Here is a 25705-nt window from a genome sequence, read left to right as displayed (position 1 = left end):
GCCCGTTGCGGGGCGGGGACAGCTTCAGGCTCCTGGCGGCACTTCCGGTCTGCGCGGCTGGGCGGTGGTGGCGGCGGCTGCGGTAGCAGCCCTGAGCTACGGGATGATGGAGACAGAGCGACTCGGTGAGGGGGCGGTTCTAGAACCGGGGACTAGACAGGGGATGACCCTTAAAACTGACCTGTTGCCCTTTCCCCGCAGTGCTCCCGCCCCCAGATCCCCTGGACTTGCCCCTTCGGGCCGTGGAACTAGGCTGCACGGGGCACTGGGAGCTGCTGAATGTGCCTGGCGCTCCAGAGAGCACCGTGAGTGACTTTTGGACGAGCGTCTCCTTGACACCTAACGCCCCCTTGACCTTCTTCACACTAGGGGTCTCGCGTGATGCCGCCCACCGAGCTTCGAACCAGACCCCAGCCCCGCGGGCGGGCGATGTGATGCTCAGGGCGGGGGCGGCCGCTGTGCGCCGAGAGTAGCACTCCTGAATGTGTCATTTCTCTGTGGGGTCCCGTTCTGTCTCCGGGCGTCAGGGCACTGGAGACGCTCATCTTTGAGGCCCTGGGTCTGGGATCCCTTTTTTTTCCCCTTTTTGGGTCCCACCCAGCGATGCACAGGAGTTACTTCTGGTTCATGCACTCAGGAATTACTCCTGGTGATGCTCAGGGGACCATATGGGATGCTGGGAATCGAACCTAGGTTGGCTGCGTGCAAGGCAAACTCCCTACCCGCTGTGCTATTGCTCCAGCTCCTGGGATCCCTTTTTTAAAAACTGGCGAAAAGTTTCAGTGTGTCTCAAGACTTGTTTTTTTTGGGGGGTGGGGTCACACCCCAAAAATATGGTGATGCTCAGGGGTTACTCCTGGCTCAGGCACTCAGGAATTACTCCTGGCGGGGCTCGGGGGACCAGATGGGATGCTGGGAATCAAACCCAGGTCGGCCGTGAGCAAGTAAATGCCCTCCACGCTGTGCTATCGCTCAAGCCCACCCCTCAGACCCCCTCCCATGTCTCAAGACGTGTATGCACTGTAGCACTGTACTCTTGGTAGCTTGCTGGACTCTCCGAGAGGGGTGGAGGAATCAAACCCGGGTCGGCCCTGTTGGCCTTGTGCAAGGCAAACCCCCTACCCGCTGTGCTATCGCTCCAGCCCTGTGTCTCAAGACTTGTATGGGAGTTCTTGAAAATACAAATGGCCAGGTTCAACCCCAGCGACTCCGAGACCAGAAATCTGTATTACTCTCCAGCCTCTCAGGCCTTTTAGTAACAGTTTGTCCTGTAAAGCTGGGTAACCTTTGGAGAACATTGCTTCAGCACCAGCGCTGGACAGCTGCCCTTGAGGGCAAGCATGACTGCCTCTCTCCTTCGCCCCTGTCCTGGTCTCGCTCCCTTTCCTTACCTAACACCGCTCATTTGCCCTGGTTGCAGCTTCCCCATGGCCTCCCTCCCTGCGCCCCAGATCTGCAGCAAGAAGCAGAGCAGTTGTTCCTGTCGTCTCCAGCCTGGCTGCCTCTGCATGGAGTGGAGCATGCGGCCCGGTGAGGGGTCTGAGGGGTCTTAGCCCTGGACTAAGAGTGGGAATGTCTCTGAGGGAAGCTGGAACCGAGGAAAAAGAAAACCTGATGTTGCTTTCTTTCTCTCCAGGAAATGGCAGAGGAAGATGGATCCTTGGTCTCTCCTGGTCTCCTTGGGGGCCCCGGTCCCCTCCGATCTACAGGCCCAAAGACACCCCACCACAGGCCAGATACTGGGTTACAAAGAGGTTAGAGGTTAGGAGGCCACTAGGGAAATAGAATTGTGAGGAGGGTAGTCAGAGGTAAACTCAGCTTTACTGTGACCCCGATCTCCTATTGCAGGTTTTGCTGGAGAATACAAACCTGTCGGCTACCACCTCCTTGTCTCTTCGCCGGCCCCCAGGACCTACCTCGCAGTCGCTGTGGGGAAACCCCACACAGTACCCTTTCTGGCCAGGTGATTCTTATGGAAATGGGATGGTGGTGGTGGTGGGGGAGGGGAACCTCAGTTTTCCAGTTTTCCCATCCATCCCATATCACCCTCACCTTTTGGTTCCCTTCTTGTCCAACCTCTCCCCAGGTGGAATGGATGAGCCTACCATGACAGATCTGAGCACTCGGGAGGAAGCTGAAGAGGAGATAGACTTTGAGAAAGGTGAGGTGCTGCCCGGATGGATCCTAGGGAGCCAGGCTGCTCCTGGAGGAAGAGAGCCCCGGGCCTTCCATGTTTCCATGACTTTGGGCACTAAGATATGAGGGAACCCATCTCTGACAACCTTTGGTGTCACTGTCACTGTCCTCCCATTGTTCATCGATTTGCTCAAGCGGGCCTAGTAACATTGTGTGACTTGTTACTGTATTTGGCATATTGAATACATCATGGGTAGCTTGCCAGGCTTTGCTGTGTGGGCGAGATACTCTTGGTAACTTGCTGGGCTCTCTGAGAGGGGTGGAGGAATCAAACTTGGGTCGGCTATGTCCACTGCGTGCAAGGCAAACTCCCTACCCGCTGTGCTATCACTCCAGCATGTTGTAATATTGTCACTGCGAATGTGCCTTTTAAAATGAGTGAAGTTAGTCAGAGGAGGGAGACCAGCACACAATGATCTCACTCGTATGTGGGGTGTAAAGTATAGTGGGAGAATAACAGATGCCCCAAAATGATAGAAACAACATGAGAACTAGTTTTTAGTAAGAAGCATGTGCCGTGGGGCACTCCACTACAAAATGAAGGGAAGATGAAAGGGAGGAGGAGGGGGTACTGAAAGGAGGAGAAGTGTTATAGATGAAACAGTATCAATAATAGTACTGTAAACTACAGTGCCAAAAGTCAGTTCTTCCCATTAGAGGATGGCTGGTGGTTGGAACGGGGTGGGGAGGGGACAGTTGGTGGAGGGAAGTGGATACTGGCTAACAGATTTGGTCGTATGCCTGACCAGTTGTGAGTAATTTTATCATCTGTGATGACTCAGTCATGGTCACGGTTCTCCTGTTGTTCATCGATTTGCTCGAGCGGGCCCAGTAACATCTCCATTGTGAGACTTATTATTACTGTGTTGACATATCGAATACGTCACGGGGAGCTTGCCAGGCTTTGCTGTGGGGCAAGATACTCTCGGTAGCTTGCCGGGCTCTCCGAGAGGGGCAGAGGAATCGAACTCGGGTTGGCCATATTGGCCACTTGCAAGGCAAACGCCCTAATGCTGTGCTATTGCTCCAACCCTGTGATGACTAAATAAAAATAAACAAAATATCTGTACTGGGATCAGAGAGGTAGTACCTTGCATACCTGTAGTGGCTGTGACGCTGCTTCAGATTCCTATAACCACCCTGAGCAATGTCTAGTGCGGCCCAGCTCCCCGCTCCCCTCACATCCTTGCTGTGAATGGGCTCCTTTACGGTGTATGTCACGTTTAACCTGTGCAGCTGTGTGCAGTAGTCCTGACTTTCCTGTGCCTCTCCAGATCTCCTGACTGTCCCCCCTGGCTTCAAGAAAGGTGTGGATTTCGCGCCAAAGGGTGAGTTTTAGTTTCAGGATGGGGCATCTGGGCTCCCAGCTCCAGAGAAAGTCAGACATAACTGTTTCCCCTTTCTGCCTCGCTTCTCAGATCACCCGCCTCCAGCTCCCGGGCTGCTCAGCCTCAGCCGTTTGCTGGAACCCCTGGATTTGGGTGGGGGCAACGAGGATGAGACCGAGACTGTGGGGCAGCCAGGAGGTCCCAGAGGGGCCGCGGTGTCAACCTCTCCCACCAGTGCACCCCTGGCCCGAGCCAGCAGCTTAGAGGACCTCGTGTTGAAGGTGAGTGATTGTAGGTGGTCGGGGGTAGTCTGGTGTGCTGAGTCCGAGGGGGTTCTAGAGCACCTTTGCACAGCAGCGGTGCCAGGGCTCTCTGGCTATAACTTGGTGCTCCCTCCCCATCCCTTTCCAGGAAGCTTCCACAGTGGCATCTCCTCCAGAACCCCCTAAACCCCAACCCCAGGAGCAATGGGCCATTCCTGTGGATGTCACCTCCCCTGTGGGGGATTTCTACCGCCTTATCCCCCAGCCCGCTTTCCAGGTAGTGTGGCCGTGCCCATGTGTTCTCCCCTTCCGCACACCCCTCTTGCTCCCATCTTCCCGACATCCCCAGACCCTCCAGGCCAGATGTCTCCAGGCTGGTGTTGGACCTGAATCCCAGCCTCGCCTCACTTTAGTCTTCACCCCGCTGTCCTGTATACCCTGGAAGCATGGGAACAGAGCACCTTCTTCAGCACTCTTTGCCTTCTCTCTCCCACAGTGGGCCTTTGAGCCGGATGTGTTTCAGAAACAGGCCATCCTGCACTTGGAGCGGCACGATTCTGTCTTTGTCGCAGCGCACACATCCGCTGGGAAGACAGTTGTAGCCGAATATGCCATTGCCCTTGCCCAGAAACACATGACCCGGTACAGCCCCCTGCACCCTGGCCCCTTCCCTGGTATAGCTCCCTTGGCATCCCTGCACCCAGCCCCTTCACTCTTTCTGGGCCTCAGTCTGCCCCGCTTCCCTGACTCAGCCCTTAGATGGGTGAGCAGTCAGAATAACTGTGTGAGTTTAGGAAGGAGTCGGACACAGAATTTTTCTGGGGTTCTGTTCTGAGAGATTGTATGTTATATGAGTTATGTACACGAAGGCGTGAGAGCAGTTTGGGTGAAGGACATTTGAGCTCTGTGGCTTGCTTCTGCGAGGACTTAGGGCGGGGGAGGGGTGCAGCCATGCGTCTGGTGGTCGGACTGGCTGACTGCCTGTCGTTTCCCCAGCACCATCTACACGTCCCCCATCAAGGCTCTGAGCAACCAGAAGTTCCGAGACTTCCGGAACACATTCGGGGACGTGGGGCTGCTCACAGGAGATGTGCAGCTGCACCCGGAGGCCTCCTGCCTCATCATGACGACTGAGATTCTCCGGTGAGCCCCGAGGGGACCAGTCAGGACACTGGGGCCGCCCCGGAGTGTGTGTGGGCCGAGGAAAGGGTGGGGCTGGGGGCCAGAGGGGAGTCAGCCTGTGGTTTCTTCTCCTCAGCTCCATGCTGTACAGTGGCTCGGACGTCATCCGGGACCTGGAGTGGGTCATCTTTGATGAGGTTCACTACATCAACGATGCTGAGGTAAGGGCGCCTTGACTCTGGCACAACGTCAGCAGCTCCCCTTTCCCACACATTTGCTGTGGCACTTGGCACCTTCTTTTCCCCATATGGACCCCTGTGTGTTTTGTTTTGGGGCCACATCTGGCAGAACTCAGGAGTTAACTTCTCACTCTGTTGTCAGGAATTACTCCTGGCGGCCTGGGGGTACTATATCTGATGCCGAGGATTGAATCTGGGTTGGTTGCCTGAAGACCCCTACCCGCTGTCCTATCTCTTCGGCCCCCGACCCCTCTATGCATTTTGTTAGGGGCAGAGTGGTAGTGCCCTCTGAGCACCTTGTGATTTGTCTTCCTTCCATGCCTAGCGGGGAGTCGTGTGGGAAGAGGTGCTTATAATGCTCCCCGACCATGTCTCCATCATCCTTCTGAGTGCCACTGTCCCCAACGCTCTTGAATTTGCTGACTGGATCGGGTAAGACTTGTGTCCTGGGGTACTTGACTGAAGGGGCCTTCTTTCCTGGGGGTGGGAGGTGAAGACTAATACAGCATGGACCGGGGTCAGGCCTTCGGGGTGGAAGAATGGGCCTGGTTCGGGTGGCCGCGGGATGCCACCTTTGCCTGAAAGGCAGCGACAGCCTTCCCTCTGCACTCAGGGGCGCTAGGGGGTAGCTGGGGCCCAGAGAGCAGTGCACCTCACCCCTGATCCTATGGTCTTCTCTCTTCTCAGGCGACTGAAACGTCGCCAGATCTATGTGATCAGCACAGTGGCCCGCCCCGTCCCCCTGGAGCATTTTCTCTTTACAGGGAACAGCCCTAAGACCCAGAGCGAGCTCTTTTTGTTGCTGGACTCCCGAGGCGCCTTCCACACAAAGGGGTAAGGAAGCCCAGGATGGCTTGGGGTGGGGGGTGGCCCCACGGGGTGTCCCGTGACTTGGGTCCCTTCCTCTGTTCCAGGTACTATGCCGCTGTGGAGGCCAAGAAGGAGAGAATGAGCAAACACGCCCAGACTTTTGGGGCCAAGCAGCCCACCCATCAGGGGGGCGCTGCCCAGGTCAGTCCTGCTTCACGAACCCTGTGTCCCCAAGGCCGGGGACTGGAGCGTGGAGCTCTGCTGGGCCTGACCCTGATCTGCAGCCCCCCGGGAGACTCCACTTCTACCCATCTTCACGCCTCCCCCAGGACCGCGGCGTGTACCTGTCCCTCCTGGCGTCCCTCCGCACCCGAGCGCAGCTGCCTGTGGTGGTGTTCACCTTCTCCCGAGGCCGCTGCGATGAACAGGCCTCGGGCCTCACCTCCCTGGACCTCACCACGGGCTCAGAGAAGAGCGAGATCCACCTTTTCCTGCAGCGCTGCCTCGCACGCCTCCGCGGCTCTGACCGCCAGCTGCCCCAGGTGGTGGGGGAGCTGGGCCGGGCTGGGGACCATGTGCTTCCCAGTCCCGTCCCTGACCTGGAGCTCTGGGGTCCCCACAGGTCCTGCACATGTCTGAGCTCCTACACCGTGGCCTGGGTGTCCACCACAGCGGTATCCTGCCCATCCTCAAGGAGATCGTGGAGATGCTCTTCAGCCGCGGCCTGGTCAAGGTGCACCAGCTCAGGAGAGCCCCTGGGGCACAGCCTGTTGATGGGCAGGAGTTGAGGCAGGACCAATCAAGAACATGGATTCTGGGTGCAGACTGCAGGCTTTACCACCACTGCGGGACCTCGGGCAGATTCCTTAATCTTCCTGATTTTAGGTTTCTCAACCTAACACTGGGGTGGTGCAGCCTAGGGACAGGCAGTATTTAGAGGAGAAGCCCAGGGCCAGGAAGGTGCCCCAGAGAGCAGGAACATGTGCTCTGCACATTGGAGCCTTGGGCTCCATCCCTGAATCCTGCCAGGAGCAGCCTCTGAGTGCTGCTGGGTGTTGCCCTAAAATATAAAAACCAAAACAAAAAAGAGAAATGTAAAGAGCAGACAGACAAACGAAAAGTCAATAGTTATTGGAAAACTACAAATGGAAATAATACGAGATAGGATTTTATGACTCCTAGACTAGGGAGCTGAATAATGCCCCTTGTTGCCAGAGACATGGGATTCTGTCAGGTTCTAGGAACCGCAGGGGCTCCAGCCCATCTGGCACTCTCTAAGCCAAATGGAAAAGTGTAACACATACTTTGACTGTAAGTTCCATTCCTGGCCACATGCCACAGAGAAATTCTTTGCCTTGGTCCATGAGGGAATATCTGTTTTCCTCTGTGGATCCATTTGGCTCTGGTAGCTGTGGTGGTACGATGGTGCCCTTTGTCAGGAGAGGTAACTGCAGGGGGTGCTGGGCATTCTGCAGCAGCTGGAGGTTGCGGAATAGACACAGAGGGAGAGGGATGGATGTTGCAAACAGTATGTAGAAGAAAATTGAAAAGTAACAAGGTCTATAACTGCTGTGAATGGTAAGTTAGTCTCACACACAAGGACACATTCTGTAAGAACGTATTTACTTAAAAGCTACATCATGCATTGGGATGAGTAAAGGTGGGAAATGAGGGGTGAGAGGAAAGAAACAGAACAGTAAGCAAAGTGAGAAAACTGGTCGGAGCCAGTTTGCAGATCTAATGGAAACTTGACCTCAGCTGCAAGGTCAGAGGAGCTTGGCCGGGCCTGGAAATCTGTGGCAGCTCCTTTGCTGACCATCCCTTCTCCTGTTCCAGGTCTTGTTTGCCACAGAGACCTTTGCCATGGGCGTAAACATGCCAGCACGCACGGTGGTGTTCGATTCCATGCGCAAGCATGATGGCTCCACCTTCCGGGACCTGCTCCCAGGGGAGTATGTGCAGATGGCAGGCAGGGCGGGCCGGAGGGGCCTGGACCCCACGGGCACCGTCATCCTGCTCTGCAAGGGCCGTGTGCCCGAGATGGCTGACCTACACCGCATGATGATGGTGAGACACCCCCCTCTCCCCCCCCCACCCCAGTAGTCAGCCCAGCTCAGGGGACCTGCTTCCTGCTTCCTCCCCTCCTTCCCCTCCCCCTTTGCTCTGGCTTGGGAGAAGTCGAGCAGGCCCGAGCGGATTCATGGCAGAGACTAGATTGCATCTCTGGCCTTCCCCCATTGTGAATTCACAGCTGGGTGGGATTTTCCAGTGTTGGTTAAGGTTTGCTCCTTAACTGGGGAGAGGCTTAGACCCGGAGGGGCAAGTGGGGTCCCCTCTGGGCCCACTGATTTCTCTGACCCGGCCTAGGGGAAGCCATCCCAGCTGCAGTCCCAGTTCCGCCTCACCTACACCATGATCCTCAACCTGCTGCGGGTAGATGCCCTGAGGGTGGAGGACATGATGAAGAGGAGCTTCTCCGAGTTTCCATCCCGCAAGGACAGCAAGGTGGGGCGGTCGTCAGGACAGGCAGCCCAGCCAAGAAGTGGGGAACATCCCAGAGGCCAGCCGGGCGGTGGCGGGGGCTGGGGTAGACTGTGCCTGCTCCTGCTTCAGTCCTCAAGAGGACACCCCACTTTTGCTCAGGCCCATGAACAGGCCCTTGCCGAACTGACCAAGAGGTTGGGGGCCCTGGAGGAACCTGATGTGACCGGCCAGCTGGCCGACCTGCCCGAGTATTACAGCTGGGGAGAGGAGCTGACCGACACTCGGCACTTGATCCAGGTGCGTGTGTGCAGCAGGGCAGGAGGCAGCAGTGCTGTGTGCTGGGTGCTCCTGGACTTGGTGCCACATCCCGCTTCTAAGTGGACAGTGACACTGTCCACTTCTCCCCTCAGCGGCACATCATCGAGTCTGTGAATGGGCTGAAATCGCTTTCAGCAGGAAGGGTGGTAGTTGTGAAGAATCAGGAGCATCACAATGCCTTGGGTGTGATCCTGCAGGTAAGGGCCAGGGGAACTTGGACCCCAAAGGGTGGGAGAGGGGGATGTGGGGGCTGGGGGCAGGCTGCAGTCGGTGGTACTAGTTTCCCTCCTGCCCTCCTTTTTTTCTGGGTTGTTTTTTGTTTGGGGGCCACACCTAGCAATGCTCAAGAATTACTCCTGGTGATGCTCAGCGGGGGGCACCATATGGGGTGCTGGGAATTGAACCCGGATTGGCTGCGTGCAAGGCAAATGTCCAAGCCTCCGTATTGTCACTCCAGCCTGCTCTCGCCCTCCTCTCTTCCCCATCTCTGCCCCTTCATGCCCACCTTCTTGCCCCTCCAGTCTGATTCTTGACTTGGTTCCCAATCCAGCCTGTTCCACAGTATCTGCCTTAGGGTGGGGATCTGGTCTCTAGTCTTTTGTGTGGTTTAGCTGTACTCGGTGTCTCTATGCTTGGGGGTCACTCCTGGTGGTGCTCAGGGGACCAGATAGTGTCAGGACAGAAACCCGGGCCGCCTGTATGCAAAGCATATACTCAGCTCTTTGAGTTGCCTCGAAGCCCCTGACCGATGCTTTTTTTTTTTTTTTTTTTGCTTTTCTGCGTCATACCTGGAGATGCACATGGGTTATTTCTGGCTCATGCACTGAGGCATTACTCCTTGTGGTGCTGAGAATGGAACACGGGTCAGCTGCATGCAAGGCAAACACCTGCTCTGCTATTGCTTCAGCCCTTGCCATCTGTTTTTTTTTTTTTTTTTTTTTTTTGCTTTTTGGGTCGCACCCAGCGATGCACAGGGTTTACTCCTGGCTCTGCACTCAGGAATCACTCCTGGAAGTCTGGGGGACCATATGGGATGCTGGGAATCAAACCCTGGTTGGCTGCATGCAAGGCGAATGCCCTACCTGCTGTGCTCCAGCAACCACTGTCATCTTTTTTTTTTGCAAAGGCTTTATTGGTAGCTCAAACTAGGATCCGAGTTTCATCCAACGCAGTGTAGTCTTGACAAGGACCCTGAGCCCTTATTACAGCAGGTTTTTATATCCGTAATCTCATAAACATAGTTGGCAGGCGCCAGCTTTGATCACATAGGCATAGTTAGCAGGCACCAAGGTTACGCTTTGAGGGTTTTTCCAGTAACAGGCTACAGGACAGGACAACAGGATGTGTTGCTTAGTGATTAGTGTAAGTGGGCAGGGACTGCTCCGGGGTGTCTTTCCAGTAACTGCAACCATAAACTTTTGGGGAAACAGGAACACTGGTCTTCAGGAAACAAAAACTTGGGCCTACTGCTTGCTTTCCTGAAGTGCAGCCTGTCATGACTTCTTTTTTTTTTCTTAAATTTTTATTAGTGAAACACCATGAGGTACAGTTGTAGACTTACAAATTTTTGTGCTTGGGTTTCAGTTATACAATGATCAAATACCCATCCCTCCACCAGTGCCCATTCTCCACCACCACGAATCCCAGTATCCCTCCCATCCCACATCCCCCCCATCCCACCCTGCCTCTGTAGCAAGGCATTCCCTTTTGTTATCTAATTTTGAGTGCTGTGGTTTGCAAAAGAGACATTGCCACTGTCATCTTTTAAAGAAGACAAAGTCCCTGGTCTCTGCTTTTGAGGGCTGCTCTTCACACCACCCTGGCCTCGCCTCCACACTCCCCCTAGGTCTCTTCGAACTCGAGCAGCCGCATCTTCACAACCCTGGTCTTGTGTGAGAAGCCCACGGCTGGGGATCCCCAGGAAACGGGGCTGGCCACCCCAGATGTGCCCTATCCAGAGGACCTTGTGGGATTCAAGCTCTTCCTGCCTGAAGGTGAGCATGGGCAGACACCCTCTCCCCTCAGCAGTAGCTGAGACATCTGGGCCCACAGAGGCCTAACCCCAGCACACCCCTGACCCTAGGGCCGTGTGACCACACTGTGGCCAAGCTCCAGTCAGCAGATGTGGCGGCCATCACCACCAAGGTGCTCCGGGTGAATGGGGACAAGATCCTAGAGGATTTCAGCAAGAGGCAGCAACCAAAATTCAAGTCAGATCCTAGGGAGGGCCTTGCGGGGCGGTGGGGCGGGGGACGGAAAGCCCCTCAGCTTCAGGGGTCTCCTTCTGAAGAGAAGCCTCTGCCCTAGGTCCTAAGCCGTGCCCCTTCCTCAGGAAGGATCCTCCCTTAGCAGCCGTGACCACGGCCGTGCAGGAGCTGCTGCGCCTGGCCCAGGCCTACCCTGCCGGACCCCCTACCCTCGACCCGGTCAATGACCTGCAGCTCAAGGATGTGTCAGTGGTTGAGGGGGGACTCCGGGCCCGGAAGCTGGAAGAGCTGATCCGGGGGGCTCAGTGTGTGCACAGTCCCCGCTTCCCAGCCCAGGTAGGCACCCAGAGGCCAGCCCTGAGCTGACTGAGCGAGTCCCTGCTGCTGTCCCGTGGGGGAGGCTGAGGGGCACCTGCCATGGCTCTCTGCAGTACCTGAAGCTGCGGGAGCGGATGCAGATTCAGAAGGAGATGGAGCGGCTGCGCTTCCTGCTGTCGGATCAGTCACTGATGCTGCTCCCCGAGTACCACCAGCGAGTAGAGGTGAGGGTGGGTCGGTGCGGGGGGAGGCTGGGGAAGGGAGGACAGGCACCCACCTCCGCCATCTTCCCTTCAGGTGCTCCAGACCCTGGGCTATGTCGACGAGGCAGGCACCGTGAAGCTGGCAGGGCGGGTGGCCTGTGCCATGAGTAGCCACGAGCTGCTCCTCACGGAGCTCATGTTCGACAACGCGCTGAGTGCCCTTCGGCCGGAGGAGATCGCGGCCCTGCTCTCCGGGCTAGTCTGCCAGAGCCCCGGGGACCCTGGGGACCAGCTCCCAAGTACCCTCAAACAGGTGAGGTCACCCCCCCATCCCTCCCCCAGCTGCTCATGCCCAGCCCCATCCATATCTCCCCAGTGACACCCCCATGGGCCCTAATGCCCCTGAAGATTGGCTTCTTCCTCGATCTGCCCCCCCATTGGGGCGCAGGAAGACAGTCGCAGCTGCCTTCTCACCTGCAGGGGGTGGAACGTGTCCGGGCCGTGGCCAAGCGGATCGGGGAGGTCCAGGTGGCCTGTGGCCTGAACCAGACGGTGGAGGAGTTTGTGGGCGAGCTGAATTTTGGGCTCGTAGAGGTTGTGTACGAGTGGGCCCGAGGCATGGTGAGTAACTCCCTGTGATTGGGGATTTGGGGAGACGCCGCCCAGACCGACTACATTCAGTTCCTGCCCTGCTTCTCCACAGCCCTTCTCCGAACTGGCCGGTCTCTCAGGGACCCCGGAGGGCCTGGTGGTCCGCTGTATCCAGCGCCTGGCGGAGATGTGTCGTTCCCTACGGGGGGCAGCCCGCCTGGTAGGGGAGCCTGTGCTTGGGGCCAAGATGGAGACGGCAGCCACCCTGCTACGGAGGGACATTGTCTTTGCTGCCAGCCTCTACACTCAGTGACCGATCTGTGTGAAAGTAGAATAAAACAGCAAACCACGTGTGCCTGTGTGAGGTGGGACAGCGATGCATCAGCTCCGCAGACATCAAGGAGAACCAGCTAGAAATATACTTTTATCAGTGCCCAGAAACAGGAACATTAGTCCTCCGGGGAGGGTGTCTTGGTGGGTGATGGGAGGTCCTGGGTCATGGCCTCCACATACCACGTGGGCAGGAAGGCATAAGGTGCATCTCGATGTTCAGACACTGTGACTGGGCCGCCGGGCTCCCAGGAGAAGAGATGGACAAGCCTGGGGCAGGGGGGCAGATGGAATGAGTTGAGGGCTGGAGGCTGAACTTTAGGGAGCAGATTGGAGGGGTCAGATAGAGCTGAAGGCCTCACCTGGGGTCATCCTCGACCACTGTGTTCTGGGCAAAGGTAAGGAAGGCGGCACAGAAGTTCATGCACACGGAGGGGTTCCAGCCTTCGCGGTCATTCTGGAGAGGGCAGGGGACGAAGGGGAAGATGGCACCGAGGACAAGGCTGGGAGAAGGGCAGCTGGACCACAGTTCTGCTCACAGGACCTGAGTCCTTGATGTGGGGCTGAACAGGACAGGTATTGATGCCAGTGGGAACTGGCAGGGCTGTCTTACCCTGACGTATTCAAACATCTGCATGGTAGGAAAGGTCTTGAGGGAACAGATGAGACCCTCTGGGTTTCGGAAGCCAGCAACAACATTTGGGACTCCAGGGAGGAAGGACTGAGCCCACCATTTCAGGAGCTTGTGTCTGTCAGGAGAAACATGGTGTCAGTGGGACCTGCCCCCCCCTTCCCTCCCTCTACCCCCTCCCCGCCCGCATTCCCCCGTCTCCAGCCTTCACCCTCCCATCTTATCCTCTTCCCCCCAGTCTCCTCCCCAGCTGTCAGTTCTAAGCTCTTGCCATGCCCATTCCTGTTCTGAACCTGTAGAAGCTCCTCCACTGGCCAAGGCTGTGCATCTCCTTGGAGGTCTTGAGCTCCACGTAGCAGGTAGGGGGCTGCAGGGACGGGGCCTGGGGGTCTGTGCAGTCCACCTCCCCTGAGAAGAGCAGAGGGTGGTTTCCGAGGCGGCTGCGGAGCACGGAGCAGAAGGCCACGTTGGTGTTCACCTCCCCTGAGGGGTCTGGACAGCTGCCGGGTTTGTCTGCACAAAGAGAGAGGCCCCAGCAGGGGTTGGGGCTCCAGCTCTCTGGGGTGTGGGGGATGAGGAGCTAGGATGGGGTGATGGCATGGGACAGCTCTTACCTGCACACATGTACTGCTCAAACTTATACCCCATGTACATAAGCTCGCGGAGGTGGGCGGGCCGGGAAAGCCTCTGCACCCTAGCGGTTGGGGTCTCCACCTCACTCAGGTACAGAGTCCCCTGGAACCGGGAGGCGGCCAGCTGCCAGCCCTCCTGTCGCTCATAGGGGGTTGTCAACAGCTTTGTCAGGTGCCCTCGCCAGGTCACGATGGCCCCTGACAGCCAGCCTGGACCCCTAAGAGGGAAAAGTTGGAGGCTGAAACCTGTTACACGCATCAATTCAGGTGACTCCCTCAAAACACCCCCCAGGTTCCTTGAGGACTGAACTCCGTGCCGGTGTTCTGCTCACCCCTCCAACTGGTTGCGGTGCTCCAGAAGCCAGTGTAGCAGGTGGTCCAGCCGCTCTTTGATCTCCTCATCCCGAGGCTGGTATCGATCGGGGTATCCATCTCTGAGGTCAAAGTTGGGACCTTGGCTGTTGGTCGGGGGTGGGCAGTAGTAGCGCAGAGCTCGGGCATCTCCGTGATACTGGCGCTGTGCATCCAGGGAGAAGCAGCCTAGCTCAGAGGGACGCCGGTAGAAAGGGAAAGGCCCAGAATAGAGGGTAGGGTCTGTGGGTAGGGAGGGTGCTGGGCGGACGTGTTTGCTTGGAGGCTCTGCAACATTTATGTCTATGGTATCAGCTCCTCTCTTGGTCCCTCTGGACTCCATGAGGTCCTGAGGGAAGGAGAGGGAAGGGGTGGGGGGTGAGGACGTTGCTCTTTCACAGAGGTATCCTGGGGCAGGGCGGTGGGGGCGCTTGTCCGGCCCAAGCAAGTTTGCTGATGACCAGACTCCACCTTTGAAACAAGCCGACCCAGCCCATCAAATCAGAACCACAAGCAGGGGCCACCTTCCACCTTTCCTCTAGACCTGGAAACCTCCGATCCTCCAAACGCGACGAGGTTAGGAAGGAAGATTGGGCCCAGATCAAGGATTGGATTATACCTTCAAGCCCGCCAACCACGACTTCCACCTTCGCGGCGCTATGATGTCGCGGCAGGCGGGGCAGAGGGGCTGGAGGGATGCAAAAGAGATTTTCTGCTGGTGACGCAATCATCCGGCGACGGCGGGGGGGAGCCCGACACCAGGAACTGACGGCAAAGCGGTCGCCGGGGCTGCTCGGCACCCAGGCCTCCCGGGGACGCCAATCAGCTGTAGACGCGTGAGCCAGCCGGGAGGCAGGGGTGCGGGCGCCACGGTGGCGCCTCCCCCTTCCAGCCGACCTCTGGAGCGGCGGGGTGGAGCCGTGACGTCACTGCGGTGCGCCGGAAGACTCGCTCGCTCCGACTCGTCTGTTCGCCGGCCCCGAGATTCCCGGGACATGAGCCGAAAGAGGCAGAGTCTGGTCCCTGAGGCCTTTGGACTGAAGAGGCGGCGGGGACCGGGGCACGTCGAAGCAGATCCTTTGAGGGGCGAGTCAGGTAAGCACCACGGCCGCGGGCGAGCTCGAGCCCCTCGCCAGCCGCCGCCCCCCGCCCTGTTCCCGCCGGTAACCGGCTGTCTCGGCGCAGGGTCGGCGCGGGCGGCAGTGGCGGAGCTGATGCGGCTGTTTCCCCGAGGCCTGTTCGAGGATGCGCTGCCGCCCATCGTGCTGCGGAGCCAGGTGTACAGCCTCCTTCCCGACCGGACCGTCGCCGACCGGCAGCTGGTGAGGGGCGTGCGAGCGAGCCAGCGACGGAAGCCAGTGCCCCGCCCGGCGGGCACTCCCGAGGGCCGTCCCCCCACAGTCTCACTTAGCCCTCGCTGGACCGGGCACTGCGGTGCCAAGGAGTATGCTAAGGACCCTGTAAGAGACCTCCGGCCTGGGGCTGGAGCGATAGCACAGCGGATAGGGCGTTTGCCTTGCACGCGGCAGACCCAGGTTCGAATCCCAGCATCCCATACGGTCCCCTGAGCACCGCCAGGAGTAATTCCTGAGTGCAGAGCCAGGAGTTAACCCCTGAGATCGCCGGGTGTGACCCAAGAAGGAAGAAAAAAAAAGAGAAACAACAAAATAACCAAAGAAACAAAAGAAGGAAAGCATCTCGGTTCCTGGAAGTGAAAGAGTGAAGTCGTGGGAGACACTGGCATTGTCTGACCCTAGAATTCTGGCAAGACGGATAGGCAGGCAGGCAGGCAGGCAGAGGGCAGGACAGCTTTTGACAGGCTTTGGGCAACAATGTTGCTTCTGCCTGTGCTGAAGACGATGGGCTCTAGAAAATGGTACATAGGCCAGGGTGCGCGTGGTGGACAGGGACATCAGTCTCGAGGTCGGGCGGCTGAATTCGGGCAGTAGTGTAAGGGGGGGGGCAGGGCTAGTGTGTGGAGTGAAGAAACCAGGACCGCCGGTTTTCCCTGGTGACAGTCAAGTGGAGGGCGCAGAGCAGAGGCACACTGAGCTACCCAGCCAGATGTTCACTTGTGTTTGATTGTGTATACTTAGAGCTGGAGATGCTTGTGGCACGTCCAGAGGCAATTAACTGTAGTGGAATGTTGGGTCTGAGGATTTAGAAAGTGGGGCAGTGTTACAGAGTCAGAAGTCATGGAGTCAGGAGCAGTGGATGATCCAGTCAGTGAATGGATGAGGTCAGCAGGAAGAGCGAGTAGAGGAGTAATTTTCAAGGTTTTCACACATTAAAAAGAAATTGGAAAAAAAATGAATGGAAAAAAAATAAATGATGTAATTAAATGCATATTGTCACATGCGTTGAATGTGCAAGTGTGTGTGTTTGGGGTGGAAGGCCTTCCACAGTGATGTTAAAAACTGGGATTCTAGTGAACGATAGGGTCAAATCCACAGTGCTGGAAGACCTCAGCATTTAAGGCTATTGTTTCTCAAAGCGTATCTCGAATTCTACCTGTGTCAGAAGTCCTTGGGCTGTTTATTGGTCCTGGGACTCACTCAGTGCTAATAACTTAAGGTCTTTGTGGTAGAACCTGGGAATCTATATTCTTTAACTACTACCCTCAAGTGACTTTTCATATGCTTTAAAATGTGAGACCCAGGGGCCAGGGAGAGTACTGAAGTGCATACTTTGCAAACAGGAGGTCCAGATTTGGTCACCACACTACATGGTCCCCCAGTACCACTGGAAGTGACCCTCAAGAATAAATGTGATGTGATGTTGAGAATAAATGAGGGAATAAAAAGAAGATGGAGACTAATTCCAATGTCATGAAGAATGGAGTCAGATGTGACTTTGTTTTTAAAAAACAAAACAAAACAAAACAAAACAGGAGATGGACCAGAGAGCAGACAGGGCATGCCCAAGGCTGATCTGCTTTCTACTCACTGCATCCCATATGGTTGGGCCTCTGAGAGCTGCCAGGAGTGATCTCTGAGTGCAGAGCCAGGAGTAAGCCCTGAGCACTGCTAGGTTCTTAGCCCCAGACCCCACCCCCCACCCCCCACCCCCCCAAAAAAAAACCCAAGTGCGGAGCCACACTTCCACACTTGGCAGTGCTGAGGGGAGGGGGCTGTATTGAATTTAGAGCCACCCACTGCTGGGTTTGTTCTCTATGACTTGAGGTTTAGACACTTCTGGTTCTTTAGCTTTTCTGTTTTGGGCCATATGTGGTGCTGGGATTGAATTCAGGTTGGCCACATGCAAGGCAAGTGCCTTTCCCACTGTGTTATTGCTCCAGCCCCTCTTTTGGTTCCTTGGAATCAAGTCAGATGGAATCACTCGTTCTAAAGTATTTCTTGTTTTTAATATTGTGATATTAGCCCAAATTAAAAAAGAAAAACCCTCTTTTTTTTTTTTGCTTTTGGGGTCACACCCAGCGATGCGATGCTCAAGGGTTACTCCTGGCTCTGCAATAAAAGTTGCAGTGGCCGAGAGATAGTTCAGTGGGTAATCCACTTCTTTGCATGTGGCTGACCAGGGTTTGATCACTGGCAACCCATATGGTCCCCTGAACCTACCAGGAGTGATCCCTAAGTACAGAGATAGGAATAGGCCTGAGTACCACTGAGTGTTGGTAAAAAAAAAAAAAAAAAAAAAATATATATATATATATATATATATATATATAAACAAACTACAGGGGCTGGAGTGATAGCACGGCAGGTAGGGCATTTTGCCTTGCAGGAAGCCAACATGAAGCCAGTCCAGATTCAATTCCCAGTATCCCTTATAGTCTCCAAAGCACTGCTAAGAGTAATTCCTGAGTACAGAACCAGGAGTAAGTCCTGAGCATTGCCAGGTGTGACCCAAACCCTGACATCCAAAAATATATATACTGCACATGCAATTTAAACTATAAAGCATCGCCCAAATAATTTAATATTTAAATTATTATTATCATTTATTATTAGCAATTACTAATTGCTTATTTTATTGGGGGGGCGCACACCCAGTGGTGCTGGGGTCCACTCTTGGCTTTCTGCCTTGGGGTAACTCCCAACATGCTTGAGCACCATGTGATTAAACCTACTCTGTAAGGCAAATGCCTCAACCCTTGTATTCTTTCAGGCAATAATTTTAATAATCTCTGTGAGTTCTCAAAATAATGTGTGGGTTCTGGCAACAACGCATGCTTTTGGTGGCCAAGAGCCGCCTCCCGTCCTCCCCAGGGCTCCCCAGCAGAGACAGAGAGATGGGGGACCACAGCCTGATGGTGAAAGTGGCCCATTTAATGCTAGGACATCTGAGGTCAGAGGTATAGGACTGAGTGCCCGTGTGATTTACAGAGTTTTGTAAAACAATCTGGCAGAGGGAATCTCTGGAGGAAATAAACTTAAGGAGACACTCTGTCTCCCAGGGATATCTATATTGCTTTTCTCTTTCCCTCTAGTCATATATACATATATATATATATATATATCAAACAATCAAATAATTTTACTGCTTACCAATACTTGCAGCAGTTTGCATAAACATAGTAAGAGATAAAAATCCCAAAACTTAGTTCTCTGGGCTCTGAGAGCGAGCAAGACTTTTACCATAAATCCCAGACTAAGTTCTGAGGTAAGTACAGTTTTTCCTTCCCCATGGGGGTCCTGTCTCCTAAGTCATTACAGCTTGCATCAAGACCATCCATTTATGCTTTCTGGACTGTCCCCATTTTGATGCCTGGGTAACTTCGCCACTTGCCCCTGGTCCATCCCAATCCCACGGCAGGACCTCCCATCTTGAGTATTAGAAACTACAGCAACTGAAGCCAGAGTCAAGTAATTATGAAAGATGCCCAGGAATAGATATATTTCAGAGTCAATCAACTCCCAAATACCAGGAGCATAGTGTTTTCTGTGTTTAAGCAAAGAACATTGCTCTATAGTAAAATATGAAAAGGCTATGGGAGGAATAGAAAAGCAAGTAATTCACTACAAATACAAAATCCAGAATAACCAGAAGTTTTGGCTTATAAGTAGCCAAGATTGACTTGGGGAACTGTGAAAGTGAGGAGTAAAACGCATAGAAAAGGTTAAAGATAAATTCAGGGGATTAAGGATACTTGTAAGAGCACTCTAAGCTTCACTGGGAGGAGGAAAAGGGGCAATTCACTGATGAAATCTAAAACACTTGGCAAATCTCTTTATCAGTAATTTACTGATAAGTCGTTGAACCACGACTGAAATTGGTCTGTGGAACATTGCCAGCATCTCCCATCCATCACTCCCTGGTTGAAATGCCTTATATTCTTCAGTAACTATGATCTTAGCTGGTTAATAATTACTCACTTTGGGGCTGGAGTAATAGCACAGCAGGTAGGGTGTTTGCCTTGCATGCATCCAACCCGGGTTCGATTTGCAGCATCCCATATGGTCCCCCCAGGAATGATTCTTGAGTGCAGAGCCAGGAGTAACCCCTGAGCATCGCCGGGTGTGACCCAAAAAGCAATAAATAAATAAATAAATAAATAAAATAAAATAATTACTTGGTTTTCTTTATACCATCTCTGTGTTTACCTACAAAAATAACTTAGTTTTATCCACTTTTGAATTTGATATAAAAACATTCTGTATGTTATTACTAAATGTATTTTGTTTCATTAGATGAGTAATTTATCTGCTCAATTACACATGACTGGGTTTTCGTGGATTTCCATTTTTTGAATAAAATTTTGTGCAGTTGAGTGAAATAAATTTTATTTTCTAGGAATTTGTCAGTTTCCTCTAAATCATTGTTTCCTAAAGTGGGTGATACTATGTCTTGGGGTGCTTTCTATTTATTCTCTTAGACATGGTTTTGTTATATTGTCTGGGCCACACCTAGTAAAGCTCAGGGGTTACTCCTGGCTCTGTGCTCAGGAATCACTCCTATAAGTGCTCGGGGACCATATGGGATGCTGGGGATCAAAGCTAGTTCAGCCATGTACAAGGCAAATGCCCTGATCACTGTGCTATCTCTCCAGCCCCGATTCTGTTATTCTTGTATAGATGGATTTCAGGGGCTGGAACTTGATCCCTGACATCTCATATAGTCCCCTGAGCACCTCCAGGAGTGATTCCTGAGTGCAGAGCCAGGAGTAACCCCTGCGTATCGCCGGGTGTGGTTCAAAAAAAAATTTTTTTTGCTTTAAAGGTTGACTTCAGGAGATTATTCAATAATAATTTCTTCTGAAAAGTGGGCAGTGAACCAAATAAATTTTGGAGCCTCTGCTCTTTCAAATTTGTTGGCATTTGACAATGTCTGCATTGTCTTTACCATAAATGTCTTTAAATGTCTTTACATTGGCATTATCCTGTCTCATCAATGGCTTCTTTTATTTACTTTTAATTATTTTTTTGGTTTTTGTGTCAGACCCAGCAATGTTCAGGGATTATACTCCTGGTGGTGTATGGGATGCCAGGGATTTAACATGGGTTTGGTCTTGTCCAAGGCAAATGTCCTACTATCCACCGTACTATCACTCCAGCCCCTTCTTTTTTTTTTTTTTTGTCCTATTTTCATCCTTTCATGTCAGTATTAATGTATATATCCCAAGTTTTCACTCATTTCATTTGGCTCACATATCTTTTATTTGTAGCTGTTGACTTGTTGACTTCTAGCATAAATTATCTTGTGGCCAGAGATTACACACAATACGATATCAGACATTACACAGTGCAATGTCAATATGATATCAAATACTGACACTATGATGTCAGTGTATCAGACACAGTCCAATGTCAGTGCAATATCAGACTTCACACACAATCTGATGCCAGTACAGTATCAGATATTACATACAATTTGATGTCAGTGCCATGTATCAGATACCACATACAATACATTATCGTTAGTTTGAAGCATATTGGGGCTTGCTATCTCTCCAGCCCCGATTCTGTTACTCTTGTATAGAAGATGGATTTTAGCAAAACTATATTCAGTTTTGCTAAATTGTATATTTGAGGAGACCCCATGCTATCCAGTTATTGACCTAATATTGTTTAATTTGGGGTGGCCTCTCAGTGAACAGTGCTCAGGGAGTCCTGGGGCTGCTTATGGCCACCTGTAAGTGCTCAGGGCTTACTCCTGGCTCTGTGCTCAGGGATCACACTTGGCAAGACTCAGGGATTGAACCCATGTGTGTGACAGACACCCTTCCTGCTGTTCTGGCTCTGATTGATCCCTCTGACCTAGGTTTTTATTTATTTTGATGTAAAATAGTTTTATTTAGGATGGGGAGGTGGGGAGGAGAGAGAGACTCTTTGACTGTTCCCGTATTTGGACCTGTTTCTATTGTCTGCCTGTTTTGAATTTTGTTTCCCCTCTGCCCAGTTATTTGACTTGGCAGTGTTTCAAGTGCACTGGACAGACTTGACTAAGTTAGCAAATGCCCTCTACTTCCCTCTTTACATCTGTGAGTTCTGGTTTTCACTTAGATATTGCTTGTCTGGCAATTCCTTATTGTCTTGTGAGCTCTTTAATGTTTAGTTTTTTTAGCACTATAGCTTCTCCAGTATTTTAATTAATTTTTAGCAAATGTGTTGGTTTTTGTTTTATTCCTAGAAACAAGTCCTGGTTTAATTTAGCTGATTAAATTTGTTTAATAGTATTGATTTCCAGTTGTGCTGGACCTGGTGGCTCAGCATTGATGCTGAGGGGGTGGGGGTGGGGGGCCCCCAGGGCCACCACTGGCAGTGCTGAGAGTGTCATGTGGTGTCAAGACTTTGTCGAACTCAGTGCCTCACACATGCTGGACACATGTTTTACCACTTGAGCTCTCTCACTGGTCCTGGTTTTATTTGTCTTTTTGTTTTATTTTGTTTTTGTGCCACACCTGGCAATGTTCAGGGTCATTCCTGGCTCTGTACTCACTCCTGGTGGTCCTGAGGACCCCAGGGGATGCCGGGACTGAACCCTGGCCAATTGCATGCAATTCAAGTGCCCTACCTGCTGTACTATCTCTTCAGCCCCTGGTTTCCCTTTTTGTTTGAGTTTCAGGCAGATGTTATTCCAACACTAATCCCTTCACCAGTGCCCACTACCCTCTACCGCCCTGTGGCAGGCACTTTCCCCCTCCCCCATTGTCCTAGAGTTCCCTTCCCTAACTTTCCTCTCACACCAAGGTTTCTACTGAAGACCAGTTCTCCTGCAATTCGTTTCTATTGCCAGTGGGCATTTGATATTTTCCTATGAAGTTCCTTTGTTTCCCAATTGTGAGCGAGATCATTCTGATCTCTAGCTGATTTAACTCAACATATTCTCCAGATACATCCATGTTGCAGCAAATTGCATGTTTATCTTTTCTTAAAGCTTCATAGTATTCCATTGTGTATATGTACCATAGTTTTGTTTTGTTTTGTTCTGTTTTGTCTGTTTATCTGTTCATAGGCATTTGGGTTGTTTCCTTATTTTGGCTGTTGTATATAGTTCAGCCCTTGTTTTATTTATTTATTTATTTAAATAACACTGAATCACTGTGAATTACAAAGTTACAAAGATATTTATGATTGAGTTTCAGGCTTACATTGTTCCAACACCCATTCCTTTATCAGTGACCACTGCCCTCCTCCAATGCCCCCAGTTTCCCTTCTGTACCCCAGCCTGCCTCTGTAGCAGGCACTTCCCCTCCCCCATTGTCCTAGTGTTCCCTTCCCTAACAGCCCCCTCACCCCTGCTTTACTGAAGACCAGTCTCCTGTTCTTTCTTTTTTTTTGCTTTTTGGGTCACACCCGCCTCACGATGCACAGGGGTTACTCCTGGCTCTGTACTCAGGAGTCACTCCTGACAGTGCTCAGGGGACCATATGGGATGCTGGGAATCGAACCCGGGTTGGTCGTGTGCAAGGCAAACGCCCTACCCGCTGTGCTATCTCTCCAGCCCCTCCTGTTCTTCATTTTTGTTGCCATTGTCAGCCCTTATTTTAACAGTCGCAGCATCCTGTGCCTCTCTACCTTCCCACACCCAAAATCCAGACTGCTCATTCCTTGAGGACAGGGCCGGAGTCTATTTCACCTTAGTATCTATCTGAGGGAGTATGTTCTGACTGTTGTGCAGGCAACTGAGGAGACAGGTGAATGCGAGAGAGGGGATCCGCAGACGACTTGGTAATGGCCCTCCTGTTGCTTGTCCCATGGTCTTCTCTTTAGAGCAAAACTCCCCAGTGCTGGCCAGTAAAATCTCCCTGCCCCCAGATGCCTAGGGCCTCGTAGAGCTTTTGCCCTGACTCGTTTCTTTCTATCACATCTCTGGAGACAGAAGGAACTTCAGGAGCAGGGGGAGATCAGAGTCATCCAGCTTGGCTTTGACCTGGACGCGCATGGGATTCTCTTCACCGAGGACTACAGGACCAGAGTGCGTATGACATGGGGAAAGAAGGTGGGTTGGGGAGTGAGGGGGATGAAAAGAATAACGCAAAGACACCCCCTCCCCCACTCCCCACATCTCCCAGAGAGGGACCCGGGCTCTGGTAAGCAGTTGGAGGGAAAGAAAAGGTGACTAGAGGGGCTGGAGCAATAGCACAGCAGGTAGGGTGTTTGCTTTGCACATGGCTGACCCAGGTTCTATTCCCAGCATCCCATATGGTCCCCCGAGCACTGCCAGGAGTAATTCCTGAGTGCATGAACCAGGAGTAACCCCTGGTGGCTAGACCTGCAAAAACGGGAGAGAAAATGAAATGACCAGTCAAAGAAATGACCTGGGACTGGCGGTCGTTGGAGCCAGGGTTGGCTCCCACCTCTGCTCTCTGTTTCTAGGTCCTCAAGGCCTGCGATGGCCGCACGTATGCTGGGGCAGTGCAGAAGTTTCTGGATTCGGTGCTTCCAGCTTGTGGGGACCTTAGCTTCCAGCAGGACCAAATGATACAGACCTTTGGCTTCAGGGACCCAGAGATTACGTGAGATTTGGGACCCAACACCAGGCATCTGGCATCTCCTGACTCCCTCCAGTGCCAGGCAGCCTTGGCCTTTGCCTCCTGATGAACCTGCCAAAGGGCTGATGCTTTTCTCTGTGTCAAATGACCCAACTCCGTGTTCCTGCCCCCAGAGAGGAAAGCCTGGGGTCTTGGGGAGAGCCCAGGATTAGCATTCAGAGGATCTGGGTGGCTCTTTGAATGCATATCGAGGCCTGGTGCCTGTGAAGACCTGTGATACATCAGCTTAGAGCCAGTCAAAACAACCACGTGAATGAGCTTGGCTTGTGGGGGGGGGGGGGGGGACTGCATCTGTCTTGGGCGTCCTACTCTGTGATTCCTGAAATATGTGAAAGCACTTTATAAACTTCTTTCCAGCGCGATGTGGGAGGCGCCTTGGCAAACTGTGTATTGGCAATGCTAAGAGCACTGAAGGAAAAATCTCTGTCTCCCCTGGGGTGGGACTGACCATGTGTGTGTCAGGGCCGGTGTCCAAGGCAGACTTCCGAGAAGGGAGGCTGTCTTGGCGAAGCAAAAGTGACAGGAAAAAGAGGAGTAGGGAGAAGGCGGGGCAGCTGGGAGTGGGTGCAGAGCCCCACGCCAGCACACTTCTGTTGTTTGGGCCTTTGTGAGACTGCTGTGTTTCTGGAACATTCCGGGGCAGGGAGGAAGGAGGGTTTTCGCAGCCAAGGCCCATCTCTGGCTTCCCACCTAGGCAGCTGGTGAACGCTGGCGTCCTCACCGTCCGCGATGCCGGAAGCTGGTGGTTAGCTGTGCCTGGAGCCGGGAAGTTCATTAAGTATTTTGTCAAAGGTATTCCGCTGCCCAGCCCCTTCGAAGCCCCCTTGAGTGGCTCCTTGCACCTCCAGGCCTCACTTTCCCCCATGTGGCCACTCCCTGCAGGGCGCCAGGCGGTCCTGGGCATGGTCCGGAAGGCCAAGTACCGGGAGCTGCTCCTCTCAGAGCTCCTGGGCCGGCGGGCGCCCGCCGCGGTGCGCCTTGGTCTCGCCTACCACGTGCACGACCTCATCGGCGCCCAGATGGTGGACTGGTGAGTCTCACCCTGGCCTCCAGCAGATGGCCGAGCCATGCCCTATGGTGGAGCCGAGCTTCTGTCTCGGTCATCCCCGGAAGCCCGGCGTATGCCTGCCCGGGTGTCTGGCTCCAGCCTTGTCTTTCTTCCACAGTGTCTCCACCACTTCCGGAACCCTCCTCCGCCTGCCAGAGACATGACGACCACACTTGTCATTGCCTGCCAGCCCGAAGGGGGCCGAGAAGCACCCAGGAGGGCCGCCCTATGGTGGCCGAGACCCGTCACCTTGGGAAGGCTCGGGAGCCGGGAGCGTTGGGCTTGTCTGGGTGCTGTTTGCCTGGGCTCCCACCCAGTGCTGGGGTGTGGGCAGTGCTCTTCCACCTTCTGGGGAAGTGAGCCAGAGACCAGGCCTAGGCCCGGGCCGCTGCCTTCGAGGCAACAAGATGCTGCAGCTACTGTCTTGGGGTAGGACGCGGGGCTTCAGGTGGGCTGGTGCCGGAGGGGCAGGAAGACCGGGTTTTCTTCCCCACATGTTGGGTGGAAACTGCCAAATAAAGTACTTCTGCCTGTGGTATTGACTTTCTGGCTGTCTTTGTTTAATGTGTCTGAGTGTCATTGGTGGGATAGAGGTGAAACCAAATCTGGGCCCTGGCTTGGCCTCATTGTTCAGAGGCCGCTGTGGTCCGTTCTCCCCACGGGAGGTGACGGTGTTCCC

At 53.5% G+C, this 25705-nt stretch overlaps 3 protein-coding genes across 5 annotated transcripts; 2 read left to right on the top strand and 1 right to left on the bottom strand.

Annotated features, from left to right (window-relative positions):
• Positions 1-39: 39 nt before the first annotated feature.
• Positions 40-12433, top strand: SKIC2 (SKI2 subunit of superkiller complex). Of its 2 annotated transcripts, none has more exons than XM_056128166.1 (28): positions 40-125; positions 202-305; positions 1421-1530; positions 1637-1761; positions 1849-1963; positions 2087-2161; positions 3471-3524; positions 3615-3805; positions 3936-4064; positions 4284-4429; positions 4784-4930; positions 5046-5130; positions 5474-5580; positions 5836-5982; positions 6063-6159; positions 6288-6500; positions 6581-6691; positions 7795-8025; positions 8326-8463; positions 8602-8739; positions 8853-8957; positions 10607-10754; positions 10844-10970; positions 11093-11303; positions 11399-11509; positions 11583-11801; positions 11969-12109; positions 12192-12433. In XM_056128166.1, exons 2-28 carry the CDS (start codon positions 280-282, stop codon positions 12390-12392), a joined length of 3648 nt encoding a protein of 1215 aa, XP_055984141.1. In that variant the 5' UTR covers positions 40-125; positions 202-279; the 3' UTR covers positions 12393-12433. The 2 variants fall into 2 exon arrangements, with proteins under 2 accessions (XP_055984141.1, XP_055984140.1); XM_056128165.1 differs by having other exon boundaries at positions 46-125; positions 1637-1754.
• Positions 12434-12443: 10 nt separating this feature from the next.
• On the bottom strand, positions 12444-14724 carry DXO (decapping exoribonuclease). Its single transcript, XM_056128167.1, has 7 exons — positions 14643-14724; positions 14005-14372; positions 13655-13890; positions 13334-13553; positions 13023-13158; positions 12772-12866; positions 12444-12679 (listed from the first exon to the last, which is right to left on the bottom strand). The coding sequence occupies exons 2-7, from the start codon at positions 14364-14366 to the stop codon at positions 12529-12531; spliced, it is 1200 nt and encodes a 399-aa protein (XP_055984142.1). The 5' UTR covers positions 14367-14372; positions 14643-14724; the 3' UTR covers positions 12444-12528.
• Positions 14725-14978: 254 nt separating this feature from the next.
• STK19 (serine/threonine kinase 19) lies at positions 14979-25561 on the top strand. Of its 2 annotated transcripts, XM_056128168.1 has the most exons (7): positions 14979-15118; positions 15209-15345; positions 23306-23401; positions 23803-23942; positions 24673-24770; positions 24861-25008; positions 25145-25561. In XM_056128168.1, exons 1-7 carry the CDS (start codon positions 15019-15021, stop codon positions 25188-25190), a joined length of 765 nt encoding a protein of 254 aa, XP_055984143.1. In that variant the 5' UTR covers positions 14979-15018; the 3' UTR covers positions 25191-25561. The 2 variants fall into 2 exon arrangements, with proteins under 2 accessions (XP_055984143.1, XP_055984145.1); XM_056128170.1 differs by lacking the exon at positions 23803-23942 and having other exon boundaries at positions 24677-24770.
• The last annotated feature ends 144 nt before the right edge of the window (positions 25562-25705 follow it).

Source organism: Sorex fumeus, unplaced genomic scaffold (genome assembly GCF_029834395.1).
Source record: "Sorex fumeus unplaced genomic scaffold, SorFum_2.1 ptg000063l, whole genome shotgun sequence".
Taxonomy (NCBI): domain Eukaryota; kingdom Metazoa; phylum Chordata; class Mammalia; order Eulipotyphla; family Soricidae; genus Sorex; species Sorex fumeus.
This window is presented reverse-complemented; position numbering and strand designations above follow the sequence as displayed.